Source organism: Tiliqua scincoides, chromosome 4 (assembly GCF_035046505.1).
Source record: "Tiliqua scincoides isolate rTilSci1 chromosome 4, rTilSci1.hap2, whole genome shotgun sequence".
In the NCBI taxonomy this organism is placed as follows: domain Eukaryota; kingdom Metazoa; phylum Chordata; class Lepidosauria; order Squamata; family Scincidae; genus Tiliqua; species Tiliqua scincoides.
Genome location: NC_089824.1, coordinates 148,439,350 through 148,457,079, shown reverse-complemented (window position 1 = coordinate 148,457,079; position 17,730 = coordinate 148,439,350). Strand labels below are relative to the sequence as shown.

Sequence of the window (17,730 nt, the reverse complement as noted above, 5' to 3'; positions counted from 1 at the left end):
TATAACAGCAGAACCAAAGGTCATCCAATGACACTAATGGCAGGAGATTTAGGACGAAAAGGAGAAGGTTTTACATAGCTCATAATCAGTCTGCAGAATTCACTGCCACAAGATGTGGGGATGCTCACTTGTTTGGATGGCTTTAAAAGGGGATTGGAAAAATCCATACAAGACCAGTCTATCAATGGCTACTAGTCATGATGTTTATATGCTACCTCCAGGTTCAGCAGCAGCATCTTTGGCTTTTCTTGGATCAAAGAGTGGGAAACAAAACCAACACCTCTGAACTATTAGCTAAACAATATTTGGAACTCTCAAGGGAAAGAGAATTTCAGGCACATGATAGTTACCTGTTTTATTAATCTACGGTAGTTCTTTCTGTCAAAGCGGAAATCCAGACTCTTTCTCCAAGCAGTCCTTGTGACATTAATAGCCCTAAGGCTCAGCCTTTCCTGTTTCAACATAGGTACAAAGTTTCTCATCGTATCTTCTGCATGGGCCTTGACATAAATAGTTTACAGGAATAAGAAGGGAGCTAGCAGTTCCGGCTGTGAGTTTTCTGTTTGATATGAGGCAAAGTTAAGGGCTTGTGAGCCATTCCTAAGTGGTGAGTTGGAGACTTCTGGGAGGGGTTCCTAGGCTGTCTCAATCTGCCTGCACAGGGCATTGGGGCAATTCAGGGGGAAAGGGGAGGGGTTATCTTCTCACTAGTTTGCTTCTTCCTGGGACAGAGAGACGCTCTCTTCAATTTGTCCCTGCTTGTCCCACTGTGTTTGCAGTAGCCACAGAAGGACCTGTGAGGATCTCACTGCTCCAAGGATATGCCAGACTCCTTCCCTGAATGACTAGCTTTTATTCAGAAACAGTCTTTTTACTTGCAAAAATTGAGGCGAAAGCAAGCAGCTTTGTCCACTAATCCTGTTTTCCAGTGTTCTGACCAATGAGTGCAAAGTTACTGGGGTAACTTACAATACTTTTATTTTATTTATTATACAATTTAGGGCGCAATCCTAACCAGTTTTCCAGCACTGATGTAGCCGCAATGCAGCCCCAAGGCAAGCTAACAAACATGCCCTACCTTGAGGAGGCCTCCGTGATGGCCTCCCCACTGCAGGATGCAGTGCACACCACATTAGAACAGCTATATCAGTGCTGGAAAGTTGGTTAGGATTCCACCCTTAATTGTATGTAATTACTTCTTGTTGCAATGAAACAACACATCTGAGTCCTTATGTTTACATTCTGACTTCTATGTGAATGCACATACACACCAAAACACACATCCTGTGTACTTTAGGGCCCCCTCATTGAAAAGCATCTTGGGGGAGGGGGTCTGTGTTCTTGTGATACTCTTCAAGTGGAGTATTTATTTCAGTAAAGAAACTGCAACTCTCTCAAACTAAGAATGTAATCCTACAATGTGCTTGGACAGCACAAGTAAAGCACATTTGTGACTACTCCAGAGTCAGGGAGGCCAGCACAAGAATGTGTGCCAGCCTCCACATGCTAGATCCCAGCCCAGTGGGAATAAGTGCCAGCCTAGAGAGGCTGGTGTGTGGGGTTGGTGGTGGAGGGCAGGAGCGGGGCATTTTTGGGTAGGGGAGGGCAGGCTGGTGGGCAGATCAGGCTTAGGTGGCGGGTGGGACCGCCCTCTAGATCATATCTTAACCCCCCTCCCAGCCTGCTCAGCATTACATCAGGCTGCTAGCATTTGTGCCAGTGATTTTGCTGGCGCAGATCCAAGTAGCCCTAGAGCTGACTGGGGCACCAGCAAGGTGTGGCTGGGATAAATATCCCTTTACTCTGAGTTGTGCCGCAGCAGCCTCCTAACCTGTGCTGGATACAGCACAGGCCACTCCTGGCCACTAACAGGAACACATTGACAGCCTGGACCATATTTTGCCACCTTGATTATAAATACTGTTTGAGCCTTAGACCCATTTCTTTCCTTTTCCCCATGCAACCCTGCCAAAACAAGTGGCACTTTATGCTATGGGGGAGGGGGAGAAGATCAGAAGGCTTGGGAGGGAAAAGCAGTGACGTAGCTAGTAGGGGGTGGGGGGTGGTCCACTCTGGGTACCACTCTTGGGGGGGTGTAACACCACAAATGCCCCAACATCGCTAACATCACGAAGGTTAGGAGTAACCCCATCATGCAATATACCATTGGATGTGGAATTCCAGCGGAATGCAGGGCTGAAAACCAGATTGAAATATCTCATTTCCATCAAAAGTTATGGCCAAAAAACCGAAACAAAAAAATGCATGGAACCCTATAGAAAATGAAACTGAGCCATATTGTGCGTTTACTCGCGAGTAGGCGAACTTGCCATAGTTTTTCGGAAAGGGCAGGCTGAGAGGAATCCAATGACACCAGAATGGTTGCCATCCAATAAAAGCAGCCCCCCAAAAACACCCAAGAAGGAAGTCCCTCCCTCCAAGCAGACGAATGTATTGAGCCCTATGGAAAGCGAAAGTTAGCCACACAGTCGTGTTTACTCATGAGTTAGCAAAGGTGCCTTGGCTCCTGGTCAAGTCAGGCAAAGGGGAATGCAAGGCTAGCTGCATGGTCCCCATCTGATGAAAGTGCAGCACAACAAATGCTCCAGAAGGCAGACCCCCTCCCAAAGAATAAACTAGAGGATTGAGCTGGTAAGGTGGGCACTGGGGTGGGCTGAAAATCTCACTGATTTATTTGTGTGGGGGTTTTTTATTGCAGGCAGCAACCCCCCCCCAAAAGATTAAAACAGAGGCTTGAGTTGGTAAGGTGGGCACTGGGGAGGGCTGAAAATCTCACTGATTTATTTGTTTGCAGGCAGCAACCCCCCAAAGAGTAAAACAGAGGCTTGAGCTGGTAAGGTGGGCACTGGGGAGGGCTGAAAGTGTTATTGCAGGCAGGCTACAGAGAAAATTCACTTGGTGAAACAGGGCTGGCTTCCCCTTATTTTTCTGTTTTTCTTTAATTTAATTATTTATAATTATTTTATTTTGCTTGATGATGCCACTTCCAGCCATGACATCACTTCCGGTGGGTCCTGGACAGATTGTCATTCTAAATAGTGGGTCCCGGTGTGAAAAGTTTGAGAACCACTGCCTTAACTCAAAACAGGCCAATGAGACTTGGGGAGGGGGTGACACCCCAGTGACCAAAATTCTGGAAATTGTGGCTTTTAGGAATAATACCATCATGTTATATACCATTTGATGCAGAATTTCATCCATTGCTTGTGGGGAAATACTAACTGCATTTATTTTTCTGGTCATTATTATTATTCATTCTATGTCATGACTATTACTATCTCTGCCTCACCTACCTCACTGGGTTGTTGTGAGGACAAAACAAGGGGAGGAACCATGTACACCACCCGGAGCTGCTTAGAGGAAGGGTGGTATAAAAATGTGGCTTAATTGATTAAGCAATAATTAATAAATAATAAATAATTATTAATAATTAATTAATTAAGTTATATGGGGTGACAAAAATGTATGGGCCCCGGGTGCCAAATGACCTAGCTACGCCTCTGGGGAAAAGGGAAAATATTTTCCCTTTCTTGCCCTGCTGTCTTGCATCGAGTGCTGTGGCATTTCCGGCAGTGTTCTGGCAGAGTATAGTTCACACCCTGCTAATGCAGCATTTGCAATGGCCATAAAGCACCGCTGTTGGAGTGGTATAGCCCCATAGGATTGGGCTGTTGTTTCTAACATGTTTTAATGGAGTAAGTGGCCTGTGTTACATGATCTTGAATATAAGTACTAACTATTCTCAAGCAATCCATGCTGCTGAGTGGAGGCCTTCCAGGTCCTTATTTTAGATGAAACACTATTTAGAAATTTTGGTGCACCATGTTTCATAAATTTAAAAAAAATTAGGCCTGGGGTAATTAAAAAAAATACATGATAGTACTGTGAGCTATTTGCACCTCATTGGGACTGTTATTCCTATCTTCCAGTTGGTTCTATCTTATTTAGTTCTCCCTGTTGAAGATGTACTTTACTAAATGAAATTCATACACACTCCTGGAGTTTGACTACTTTATTGCTTTTCAGGAATGTGCATTGCTTTCCCCTTGTCTTTGCTCCCCATCTGTTTGCCTCTCATCCTTTGCCCTGGTAATGTCATATGCTTTCAAATGATGTCACAATCTCTGCCTCTTTTTCTACGATTCTCAGACTTGTTCTTTGATCTTTAAACACAGATGACCTCTCTTGTTGCTTCCCCCCTCCTTCATCAGAGGGTGGGTAAAGAAGGAAGACCATTATCCTGCTGAGGCAATTATGGATCTGGAAAACAGACAAGAGAAGCCAGATGGAGTCTAGAAGTTAAGCAGACAGATTTGGTTCAAACAGGTTTTCCCAAATGGTAGGCAACATGGAACCTATCAGAGGATCATGGGAAACTTTCAACAGCAGGTGAAAATATAGTACCACACACAGGGCTTTTTTTCTAATGGAACGCGGGGGGATGGAGTTCCGGCACCTTTTTGCAGGGGCCCCTCCCCTTCGGAGGCATTCTAGGAGGGGGGAGCAAAACAGAGGCAGAGTAGACAGGCACAGGATTGGACTCCAAGGCTGCCATCCTATCCACAGTAAGCCCCATTCACTAAAGTGGATTTCTGAGTAGACATGCATAGGATTGGGCTCTTAGGCTGCAATCCTAGGTACTTTCCTGGGAGTAAGCTCCATTGACTAGAACGAGACTTACTTCAGAGTAGACATACCTAGGATTGGGCTCTTAATCCTGACAGAGATATATATCTGCACCCGTTTTCACATGCTAAGGGCAGGTGAAAAGGGATTCTACATGTGTACAACGTGCTGTCCAGCCTTGCTAGAGATCCTCCTCATCCTTCCCCCACAAGCATGCCCTCTGCCAGCCAGTGTTTGCAGCTCCTCTCCAGCAATGCAAAGCAGCTGCTCAGGGCAGCAGAGAACATATAATTGCATGCCAAGCGCCTTCCCAAAGACACAGAGTATTCTGATACCTGAATTAAACCATATTTAATCGCTTGTTTGCAAAAGTAGCTGTTTTATGTGCACCTAAGGACCCCTCTCATGTAAGAATTCCTTTTTTGTTCTTACTCCCACAGTTGCTTAGAGTAATTTTACTAAATGGAACTCACGTAAGCCATTTTTTGGAATCCATTCACTGCTTCCTCTCCTCGAAGTAGTTCCACACTACATACTACATGCTACAAGTGCACCTGTACAGTATTTTTCCCCATGTGTAGAAAACGTAGCTAGGGGGAAGGGGATGTGGAGATTGACAGCCCAATCCTATGCATGTCTACTCAGAAGTAAGTTCATCTTTAGGGGGGAAGCACATAAAAAATATTTTATTTCTCCAATAAAAAATGGTTTATAAATAAATAAAAGATTAACAAGTTGTGAGTTCCTGCACCTTTTTTTTTACAAAAAAAGCACTGACCACACACATACGCAAACTATATGTTATCGCTTCCCTTTCAATGGTGGAAATTGATATGACCATTTCCCCCTCCAAATCAAAAAACCAGACCAACAGTGCAGACCTGTAATGCTAATGATGGTTTCGGAGTTTCTCATGCCATTTCTTAATAGGATGTGGAAAGCAGAAGACAACAACGTTTCAATTAAATTTATTCAGCATTGCTTTCCCATTCAATTAATGGATGCAGGAAACTCAAATACTGTTTGCTTATTGATGAATGAATTTCATGTGCTTAGACATCTCCTTTGAATGACTATTTCCATGGCAGTTCACAATGAAACCAATACAATCATAAATAAAGAATTAAAAAAAATCAACAAAAGAATGGAGAAAATAGCAGCTTGAAAAAACTCATGGGAAAATTAACATGTCTTATGTTCAGTTATCCCCTCATTCCCCCTTAAAAGCCCTGAAACTACTGAAACTTTCATTATCTATTGAAGAATAATTATTGAAATAAGGTGCAGAATCATTCAAGGCAAAAATGAAAAACAAGGAAAAATTCAGAATGGAAAATGAGTCCCAAAATTGATATGCAAGAATGTTCCCAAAAAGGAAGTAGCAGAAATTTGAAAGAGATGGGATGGAGTAGTATTGGCAACCTTCAGTCTCGAAAGACTATGGTATCGCGCTCTGAAAGGTGGTTCTGGCACAGCGTCTAGTGTGGCTGAAAAGGCCAATCCGGGAGTGACAATCCCTTCCACACCGGGAGCAAGTGCAGTCTGTCCCTGGTCTGTCTCCCTGGCTATGGGCCTTCCTTCTTTGCCTCTTAGCCTCAGACTGTTGGCAAAGTGTCTCTTCAAACTGGGAAAGGCCATGCTGCACAGCCTGCCTCCAAGCAGGCCGCTCAGAGGCCAGGGTTTCCCACTTGTTGAGGTCCATCCCTAAGGCCTTCAGATCCCTCTTGCAGATGTCCTTGTATCGCAGCTGTGGTCTACCTGTAGGGCGCTTTCCTTGCACGAGTTCTCCATAGAGGAGATCCTTTGGGATCCGGCCATCATCCATTCTCACGACATGACCAAGCCAACGCAGGCGTCTCTGTTTCAGCAGTGAATACATGCTAGGGATTCCAGCACGTTCCAGGACTGTGTTGTTTGGAACTTTGTCCTGCCAGGTGATGCCGAGGATGCGTCGGAGGCAGCGCATGTGGAAAGCGCTCAGTTTCCTCTCCTGTTGTGAGCGAAGAGTCCATGACTCGCTGCAGTACAGAAGTGTACTCAGGACGCAAGCTCTGTAGACCTGGATCTTGGTATGTTCCGTCAGCTTCTTGTTGGACCAGACTCTCTTTGTGAGTCTGGAAAACGTGGTAGCTGCTTTACCGATGCGCTTGTTTAGCTCGGTATCGAGAGAAAGAGTGTCGGAGATCATTGAGCCAAGGTACACAAAGTCATGGACAACCTCCAGTTCATGCTCAGAGATTGTAATGCAGGGAGGTGAGTCCACATCCTGAACCATGACCTGTGTTTTCTTCAGGCTGATTGTCAGTCCAAAATCTTGGCAGGCCTTGCTAAAACGATCCATGAGCTGCTGGAGATCTTTGGCAGAGTGGGTAGTGACAGCTGCATCGTCGGCAAAGAGGAAGTCACGCAGACATTTCAGCTGGACTTTGGATTTTGCTCTCAGTCTGGAGAGGTTGAAGAGCTTTCCGTCTGATCTGGTCCGGAGATAGATGCCTTCTGTTGCAGTTCCAAAGGCCTGCTTCAGCAGGACAGCGAAGAAAATCCCAAACAAGGTTGGTGCAAGAACACAGCCCTGCTTCACTCCGCTTCGGATGTCAAAAGGGTCTGATGTGGAGCCATCGAAGACAACAGTGCCCTTCATGTCCTTGTGGAAAGATCTGATGATGCTGAGGAGCCTGGGTGGACATCCAATCTTGGGGAGAATCTTGAAGAGGCCGTCTCTGCTGACCAGGTCGAAAGCCTTTGTGAGATCTATGAAGGCTATAAAGAGTGGCTGTCGTTGTTCCCTGCATTTCTCCTGCAGTTGTCTAAGGGAGAATACCATATCAGTGGTGGACCTGTTGGCTCGGAATCCACACTGCGATTCTGGATAGACGCTCTCTGCAAGTACCTGGAGCCTCTTTAGTACAACTTGGGCAAACAGCTTTCCTACAACGCTAAGGAGAGAGATGCCGCGGTAGTTGTTGCAGTCACCCCTGTCACCTTTGTTCTTGTACAGCGTGATGATGTTTGCATCCCTCATGTCTTGAGGTACTCCACCTTCTCTCCAGCAGAGACAGAGGATTTCATGCAGCTCAGTGACGATGATCTCTTTGCAGCATTTTAGGACTTCAGCAGGGATGCTGTCTTTTCCAGGTGCCTTGCCAAAGGCAAGGGAGTCCAGGGCCACGTGAAGTTCTTCTAGGGTTGGTTCACTGTCAAGCTCTTCCAGCACAGGCAGGCACTCAATGTTGTTCAGTGCTTCTTCGGTGACTACATTTTCTCTGGAATATAGCTCAGAGTAGTGCTGCACCCAGCGTTCCATCTGCTGCGCCCGATCCTGGATGACCTCGCCTGTGGCAGACTTCAGAGGGGCAATTTTCTTCTGTGTTGGACCTAGGGCCTGCTTGATACCATCATACATCCCCTTGATGTTGCCCGTGTCAGCTGCTATCTGTATCTCGGAACAGAGCTGGAGCCAGTAGTCGTTAGCACATCTCCTGGCAGTCTGTTGGACTTTGCTGCGAGCAGTTCGGAGGACCTGCAGGTTGCGCTCACTGGGACAGGCCTTGTATGCTGCTTGAGCTCTCCTCTTTTCCTCAATGACTGGTGTCAACTCCTCAGAGTGGGCTTCAAACCAGTCTGCCGCCTTGTTGGTCTTCTTGCCGAATATGGACAAGGCGGTGTTGTAAACGGTATTCTTGAAATGTTCCCATCTGTTGGATGCGTTTGCGTCGGCCGGGCCTGGAAGAGATTCCTCAAGCGCTTGTGCAAATTCCTCCACTTTTCTCTGATCCTGGGTCTTGCTGGTATCAATGCGAGGTCTTCCTTCCTTTTTCGTGTGATACAGTCGCTTTGTTTGCAGTTTCACTCTGCTGCACACCAGGGAGTGGTCAGTGTCACAGGCAGCACCATGATAACTGCGTGTGATCTTGATGCTGGGAAGGCTGGAGCGTCTGGTGAGGATCAGGTCGAGCTGGTGCCAGTGCTTTGATCTTGGATGTCTCCAAGAGACTCTATGTTGGGGCTTCGTGTTGAAGAACGTGTTGCTGACACAGAGACCGTGATGACAGCAAAACTCTAGCAGGCGTTGGCCATTTTCGTTCATCCTCCCAGTGCCAAACTGACCTAAGCAAGTGGGCCATGAACTGTTATCAGCACCAACTCTAGCATTGAAATAGCCGAGGATGAACAATGGCTCTTTTACAGGGATTTTCTTGACAGTGGTGGCCAGGTCATCATAGAATTTGTCTTTGGCTTCTGCTGGAGACGACAGAGTCGGTGCATAAGCACTGATGAGAGTGATAGGTCCTGCTGATGACTGGAGCTGCAGGGACAAAATTCTTTCACTTCCCACAGTAGTGGTGGGATGTAGTAGTGGGATGGAGTATCAAAGTAGTGGGATGGAGTATCAAACCGCTAAATGGTGTCAGATATTTCACACACTTGATTAGTGGTTTGCAGAGCAGTCACTGAATGAAAGGTGGTCGAGCTCAAGTGAAAGCCTGATGGGAAGCCCTGCACAACAGAAACAAGGAGGAGAGACAGGAACTGTGAGAATCTTCACAAAGGGGACTGTTGGTCTAATTATATCCATAATGCTGACATCTGTCAAATGCAGAGAGAGTCTAAAAGTGTGCGTCTCTAATCTTTGGATAGTCTACTTACTGAATGATGTACAAAACAGAAGATCACACCAGTGCAAGAGGCTGGAAGACAGTGAAGTTTATGCAGATCATGAATATATGAAACAACACCTATTATTGATAATGATAATAATAATTCCAAAAGACTTCAATAAACACCTGAAAATCCTAGGTGTAAATGAAATCACTACACACCAACTACAGAAAGCAGTCTTATTTGGAACAGCACACATTTTTGGGAAATATTTGTCAATATCCCAGTTCCTTGGGAAAGGATTTAATATTCAACAGGCCAAATCCAGTCACCAACATCTGGTTTTCTCAGTAGTAATGTATGGCTGTGAGGGCTGGACCACAAGGAGGGTTAGGCACCCAAGAATAGATGCTTTCGAATTATGGTGTTGGAGAAGACTTTTGAGAGTCCCCTGGACTGCAAGGAGATCAAATCAGTCAATCCTACAAGAAATCAACCCTGATTGTTGATTGGAAAGACAGATACTGAAGCTTAAATACTTTGGTCATCTCATAAGAGGGAGGACTCTTTAGAAAAGACCGTGATGCTGGTAAAAATTGAAGGCAAAAGGAGAAGGGGATGGCAGAGGATGAGATAGATAGTGTCACTGAGGCAATGAACATGAATTTGGACAAACTCCGGAAGTTAATGGTAGGCAGGGAAGCCTAGTGTGCTGTGGTCCATGGAGTCATGAAGAGTCAGACACTACTTGATAACTGAACAACAACAACACTGGCAGACTGTGCATAAGAACCAGAAAAATTAACCTACAACCAAGCTTTTATGTATACAACTCTATTTTTTTAAAACTGAACAGCTCGGGCATCCATCTATTTCTGTCTGGGCTGTTAAGTTAAAAATCATAGTAGGTACACAAGATCACAATTCAAATTACAGAGATGGTGTACTAGACTAGGGAAAGGGAGAACAGAAAAGAGTTAGAAATGTAGCCCAATTATAGTGGACTGCAAGAGATCTGAGACTGGATCTGCTGCCAAGAGTGTCTTTACACCTCCGTATTTATTATCTTATATCTAGACTCTAGATATAAGATAATAAATATGGAGGTGTTTGTTTGAGTGTCCAAACAAATTTGCTACTTGTGAAGCAGTAAGAAAGAAGAGTGCCTCTGAGCATATTCAGCATGCCCTATCCTCACCACTGAATCATGCTCTGATTTTCTCATTTGGTTGTTGTAGAGCTCAAGCCTGCCTCAAATCCCTCTCTGTAATCTCAGAAATTTTTGGAAAGGCTGTGGTTATTCAGTGGTGAGTGTAGGGCACACTGAATATGCTCAGAGGCACTCTATTACTGCTTCACAAAGCAAATTTGATTTGACACTCAAAACAGGATCCAGGGCTTAAGTTCTGGCTCAGATTCAGCCCTGCCCATGCAGGTTTATATAACTAACGTGTTGCTGTTGGACTATCCCTGCCTCTCCTGGTATAAATTGAATAATCTACCTCTCTGCTTGAGGCCTCTTAATGGCCACTTAATTACAATGGTAGTGTGGCTGCTACTAGAAAAGGAAAACCCATTGACCAAGTTCAGTATGGAAAAACTGGGTGGTTGCAGCTAGTGCACTACTAGTGCACACTAGTAGTAATGTACTACTACTAGGCTTCCTTGGTGGTGGTAGTACTGTACTACTAGTATCTGTACTACTATCCTATCTGTACTACTACTACTAGTACTGTACTACTAGTAGTAATGTACTACTGCTACTACTAGGCTTCCTTGGCTGTAGTAGTACTGTACTACTAGTAGTAGTACATTGTGTGATCCCAGTGTGAGGGAGTTAAAACTGAGCGCAGAGTGTCAGCTTTGACCTTTGACAACCTGCTTACTAACAACTATTCATTGTGAGGGGTGATCTGCGAGGCTTTAGGGCTGCAAACCTAAGCTGGCAGTCAACCCCCTACTCCGTTCCTCAAAACAAAGGGAGAAAAATGTGCACCAACAAGAAAAACAGCTGAAGCAGAGAGGGAGGGAGAGGGACACCCTCTGCTCTCTCCCACAGCAAGTTCCGCCCAGAGCCTCCCATCAGCCAATCAGCAGCGGCGAGGCCGGGGAGCGTGAGTGACCCCGCTTTCCCCAGGCCCTCTTGCTCTCGCGCTCGGAGGGAGGGGGGTCAAGTTGAAAGCGACGGCTTATTTGCATGGGCCAATGGGGTGGCGGTATGCAAATGAGCCTGGAGACGGTTGGCTGGGGGTTGGCAGGATAACTCCGGCCGAGGAAGCCTTTGTCTGTCAGACGGGCCGGGCCGGGCCGGGCCGCGCGGAGGGAAGGGGTGCGCGAGCGAGCCAGGGAGGGACCCGGGAGCGCGCAGCGGCTGCAAGTGAAGCGGCGGGGCATGAGCTGCTGCGACGTGTGGAGCCAAGTGCAGCTGCTGCAGCACCAGCAACGCCTGCGGCGGGTATCTTGACCGGGTGTCCCAGGCACGCAGGTCCGCGAGGCCACCAGCACCGGGAGCCCAGCTTAGCAGCACGTCAAGCCCGGCGCGTAGGCGGCGGAGGGCAGGGCGCCCCATCCCAGCTGCTGCTGCTGCCGCTCCCCTCCTTGCAGGGACCCGCAGCTGCAACATGACTCTGGAGGAGCTGGCCGGGGACCACCAGACTTTTGGAAGGTATCCTTGCAGCAGCTGAGCGGGCGAGCCGGGCTGGGACGAAAGAGCTCCTGGCCGACCCAGATCGGGGGGGGGGGGAGAAAAGACACAACTCGCCCGCCCCACAGTCACCACCAGCAGCAGGGACCGGTGGCCGCCTCCTCACAGTTGCAGCGCGGGGCGGGAGTCAAGCAGAGGTGCAAACACGGTCCCCTGAAGGGGATCTGGGGAGAGGAGGTGCGAGAGAAGCCAGATCCCTGCGCCTCTGTGTGTGTGTGTGTGTGTGTGTGTGAGAGAGAGCGCCCAATCCTATCTGTATCTACTCAGAAGTAAAGTCCAGTGTAGTCAATGGGGCTTACTCCCAGGAAAGTGTGGAGAGGGCTGCACCCAGAGAGGGACCTGCAATCTTGGGAGGCTGCAGGGAGTGTGGGGTGAGGTGCAGGCACAGCTTCTACTCAGAAGTAAAGTCCAGTGTAGTCAATGGGGCTTACTCCCAGGAAAGTGTGGAGAGGGCTGCACCCAGAGAGGGACCTGCAATCTTGGGAGGCTGCAGGGAGTGTGGGGTGAGGTGCAGGCACAGCTTCCTTTTTTTGCCCCCTGACAGGATTAAAAGCAACAATTCAGTGCTAGAAACCATTTTCTTATAGCCACCACAACAGCTACACACTCCTGCATAGTTCAGAATGGAGCAATTTGGATTAATAAGCCATTTCTGCCCAATGTTGCGTATATGCAACAGGGATAAAATGTGTACACCTGTACGCTGGGCAGATATGGGTTTAAGGGGACTTGGCCCCTTCAACTTTGCACGACAGGGACGCGTGCTGGGAATGTTCTGAGTGAATGGATGATGATGCAGGGGGTTTTTTGATTGGAGTTTGGGGTTTTTTAATCTTTCTTTTTGCTCCATCTGTCATCAGCATGGAGAAGGTAGGGGATGCCTTGGAGGAAGTCCTAAGCAAAGCTCTGAGTCAGAGGAGCATCACCATTGGAGTACATGAGGCTGCCAAACTGCTCAATGTGTAAGTGAGACCTAGCTTGCTGATGCCTTGTCAAGTTGCCTAATAGTAATACTTGAGGGTGGCTATGCCTGAAGGCCTGTAGGTTCTTCTGCTCCAGATTCTACCTCAGAAGACGAGTGCAGTGGAAGAGGCAGGTTTAAGTAGAGAAGTTGTATTATCTGGAAAGAAAATCTGCATGGATATGCGCTTTTGCCATAACACACTTGCCACAGAATCTCTCTCTGGGCCACATTTCATTCAGCATAACCTCTCTTTCTCCCCTTTACCCACAATGCTAGAGTTCTGAGCATGCTGTGACAGTTGACACAATGGAAGCTGCTGACTAGCACTTTTGAACACATGCCCTTCACTGCCTGAGCGTAATCATAAAAATCCCCCTTTTGGGACTTTAATTGTAGATGCTGAACTCTTGAAAATTCAGTCCCTGTAATGCAATGCCATTGAGCACAGTGGACTAGGTTCACATGCTTGCTCTGCACCTTGTGCACAGGCAGTGCAATTGGCGTGTATTTGTATGCCACATGACTTTGAGACCTGTTTTGTCTTGGTGTCCTCATTGTAAAATACACCATTGTTTGTTGGGCTTCAACTAATTCAGCCGGCATTGTTTTATCCCTGCAGGGATCCGGATAATGTGGTGCTTTGTCTGTTGGCTGCAGATGAGGAAGACAATCAGGATGTTGCGTTACAAATTCACTTCACCCTGATCCAAGCTTTCTGCTGCGAGAATGACATCAACATACTTCGTGTAAGCAACCCAAGCCGGCTAGCCGAGTTGCTGCTCCTAGGGGCAAGCGGAGGGGGTGATCAACCTGCAGACCTGCACTGCGTACTTGTGACAGTAAGTGTGGTGCTTTAACATCATGGCACAGCAGCTACTGGGCCTAACCTCTCTCTTGCTTTAAGGCCTCCTTCTTGGCTACTAGAGGAGAATCTCCCTGAAATAAGTCTGAATTGCAAAAATCAGTCTTTCTTTCTCTAAACTCCTAACCCCCCAGTATTCTGTTGTTGCTCTCATCTTTTTGGTGGTGGTTTAAATGTGGCAGTCACTGGTGATTTTTTTTTAGCATCCTTGCATCTGCTTTGTGGTTTCAATGAGATCAGTATGACCTTTCCTTGAGTTAGCCTTTTTCCCCCTCTCCAAGTCATATCTCAGTTCCTGCTTCAACCATAGGGATTTTCAAAGAACAGACGTGCTCAGACTTGTTCTATCCGGTTGACATGAGGAGAGAACCCCATGAGTCACCTTCCTACAGTAACTCCCTGCTTATATTTGTCTTTCCTTGTTACTAATTGGCTCAAAGGTCATTATTAGATAGCTTAGTTCAACTGTGACGAAAAGACCGATCACTGTTACTCAGTGCTATCTGTTCATTGAGATGGAAGATTTTTGGAAAGTTGAATTGTTAGCCATAGTCTTGATTTTCAACCTTTTTCATCTCACAGCACACCGACAAGATACTTAAATTGTCCAGTCACACCATCTGTTTTTTGACAATTGACAAGGCACACGATGCTGTTGGTGGGGGCTCACATCCCCTAGTGGCCCTACTAATAAATGACACTTCTGCAGCACAGCTGTATATCATTCATGGCACACAAGTGTGTCACAGCACAGTGGTTGAAAATAGCTGGTCTAGAAAACTTATTCCCAGACGTATTTCCTTTGGCAGGGCATTTGCTATTATAAATATTGGGTTTTCTTGTTTTTGTTTTTAAATTCTTGTTATTGAAGCTGTAGGCAGGAAATTCAGAGGTGATACTTCTGAATAGGTCAATCTGTTTGCACAGAATTGAGACAACCTAATTTTACTAAAAGCTCCTGCAGACATTTATCCATATTTTTTGTCTGCATGTGTGCAGAAGTCTAATAAGAAACTGCATGTACAAAGCTAAGCAGTTAATCAGAGGATTACAGTTTGGCTTCTGTATTGTAAACTCAGCTAGTGCCCATGCAGCCAATAATGTAATCAAATTGTATTGATGGGGGCTGCTGCTTAATCTTTGCCCAAAGCCATGCATAAGGCAACTTCCTAAGGCATTCTACATAAAAAGGATCGTGTTCAGACTACATGCCTTTACATGCCTCATAAAAGAATAACGTGTAAAGGTTTAAAGTTGGTTAATGAATTCCTTCAGCTGCAGTTTTTTTTTTTCTTCTGCTACTGCTCGGGAAGGAAAAGAGTATAGCACATTCTACTGGGAACTTGGGAAATAACAAGTGTATGCAGCTAGCCAGCTCCAAAGAATCTTTTAAAATATTTTCTGTTGCTGCAGAATAGGGGTTTCAAGGACATGTACCAGTTTTGTACAAGGACAATTTCAATCTAGATCATTTTGTGACATTTATGAATAGGCTTGTTTCACTGTTAAAATGGCTGCTGCTCTTTTATGTTGAATTAAGAATGTTCTCCTGTTCCTTCCTCCCATATCCTCAGAATCCACATGCTTCTCAATGGAAGGATCCAGCCCTTAGCCAGCTGATCTGCTTTTGCCGGGAAAGCCGCTACATGGATCAATGGGTCCCAGTAATTAATCTTCCTGAACGGTGACGGCATATGGATGAAGTGGAACTGAATGGAAAAATTGCACTGAAGTTTCAAAATACTTTAGTAGTTTGCTCAGGAAGTAAAATTTCCCAGCCTGACACAAGGATTACAGTAACCGATGTCAAGTGGGTAGGTTGAGGTTGAGCTACATGTTGGGTGAAAGGGAAGGACTTTTGACTTTGCTGTTGGAAAATGACAGACCTGAAAGCAGAAGCTGAATTGAAAGAGCAATTGGAAGTCATTGAAGGAACTCAGACCTCTGCAAGAATATTCTGAAAACAGTGTGGCGGTTCCTTTCAGAACACACCAAGTGTGCTTTGTTGGAGTTGTAAAAGAGCAACTTTTAGTTTCAGTTTTGAAACACCTTTCACTTTTAAGAGCTAAAAGGGTTATTAATTCTTTAAACTATTCTATTTTATTTCAATAAGCTGATTTCTTAAGTTTTTATTCTAAGGAATATTAAGTTATTTTATAATACCAATGAAAGACTTATTTATGCTAGGGATTTTCAAGAGTATCCTGCTTGCACCACTTGTATTAAAAATGTTTGAACAACTACCTTTTAACAAATGTTTGAAATTGGACTGTGTTCCCTGAAATAAAACATTTAAAAGCCATGGAAAATTGGAGGACTTGCTTTTGTGACAGTCAGTAGTTTCCAGGATAAGCAGTTAGTCCAGCTGGCACTGTTCCTGGCAAATGGTTTCTACACTCACGGGATAGGGCTGTTCTGGAACATTTCCTCATGGTCATTTAAAGTATGCCCCAAAGTTTTTAGTCAGTACTACTCCATGAGCCATCAGCTGCTAGTACGTGGCAAGCTTCTACGAAAGTAACATAGTAATAAATGGCACAGGTATGGTGCCAGTCCCAGGTGCACTGGAAAAAAAATGGCTGGTCCACCACATCAGATAGTTTGAGGAACACTGCTTTATACAACACTTCTACAGTTTCCTTCAAAAGCAGCATCTCATGTTCAAGAAATGGGGTAGGCCAGAAACAGCAGCATTGCTAAGATTGTTTGTCCCTGCTTTTCCACTTCACTGTATAAAAACTGGCAACAGGTACACTTCTGTAACAAGAAAGCAGGGAGCAGAAACCTCAAACACAACCACCACAAATGATGCAAGGCTTACAAAACGTTGGGACACTGGTGGAGAGGGTCTTGCCGCTCGTTTCTATTATGTGGACAGCCATTTCTGCACAAATGTTGAACACAGTCCCTGAAAGGTAACAACCACCATGTGAAATAAAAGATGGAATGGGCAGTGGGGAAAGGAATTGCCATTTTTCTATCCCAGAAAAAATGCCGAAAAGGTACCTCTGTGCTCTTGCAACCACATTTTGGCAAGAAAATCAACCACTACAAAGGCTTTCTCCTGAGGAATTACACATCTTCCCAGATAACAAATGCGTTGAGTGTTGAGAAAAATGGTAATGCAACACCAGAGCGTTCCTGAAGGAAGATACGGAGTGTTCAACAAAATGCACACTTTAGATATGAGAAGGCCCTAAACATCTTTGATGGACCATTTTGTCTCATTATTTCACATGAAATTTAGTAACTTCAGCAAATCATATGCCAAGTGTTCCACTCCACAAGCTTCTCAGAGACGTGCCTGACAAAACAAGGTTATGTAATTTAAAAAAATTGATCAGGTCAGTTTGTGCAGTGATGCAAATGCATCCACAGCCATCTATTCTATTTTTATACTTACAGAGTGTTGAGAAGAATGCACTGAACTGTTTGAAGCATCACATTTGGAAAAGGATGTTAATAGTTTACTGTGCAGAAGTCCATGAAAGAAAATAGCAATATTCAGAAACAAGTGTTTTAAGAGTTGGAAGTCAAGCATACAGGAAGTGGCTGTCACAGGAAGTGGTGATGGCATCTTGCCTAGATGCCTTTAAGAGGGGATTAGACAAATTTCTGGAGTTAAAGTTCATCATGGCTTACAAGTCATGGTAAGGTGTGTGCAAGCTCTTGGTTTTAGAAATCGGCTACTTCAGAACGCCAGATGCAGGGGATGCAAGGTTGTGTCTTGTTTGCTCCCTGAAGGACTTGGTGGGCCACTGTAAGATACAGAGATGGAGATGGTTGGCAACCTTCAGTCTTGAAAGACTATGGTAGAAGCCTACAGCACCCGGGATTCCCAGGCGGTCTCCCATTCAAGTACTAACCAGGCCTGAACCTGCTTAGCTTCCGAAATCAGACGAGATCGGGCATGTGCAGGGTAACTGAACTAAATGGGTTTTTGGTCTGATCCAG

General features: G+C 45.6%; 1 protein-coding gene across 1 annotated transcript; it reads left to right on the top strand.

Annotated features, from left to right (window-relative positions):
• Positions 1-11,552: 11,552 nt before the first annotated feature.
• Positions 11,553-16,072, top strand: GADD45A (growth arrest and DNA damage inducible alpha). The gene is made up of 4 exons (XM_066624229.1): positions 11,553-11,911; positions 12,811-12,912; positions 13,534-13,753; positions 15,351-16,072. Exons 1-4 carry the CDS (start codon positions 11,868-11,870, stop codon positions 15,462-15,464), a joined length of 480 nt encoding a protein of 159 aa, XP_066480326.1. The 5' UTR covers positions 11,553-11,867; the 3' UTR covers positions 15,465-16,072.
• Positions 16,073-17,730: the final 1,658 nt, after the last annotated feature.

Coding starts and splice junctions, on each gene's coding strand:
- GADD45A (XM_066624229.1), top strand. CDS start 11,868: ATGACTCTGGAGGAGCTGGCCGGGGACCACCAGACTTTTGGAAG. Junction 11,912..12,810: donor GACCACCAGACTTTTGGAAG/GTATCCTTGCAG, acceptor ATCTGTCATCAG/CATGGAGAAGGTAGGGGATG. Junction 13,754..15,350: donor TGCACTGCGTACTTGTGACA/GTAAGTGTGGTG, acceptor CCATATCCTCAG/AATCCACATGCTTCTCAATG.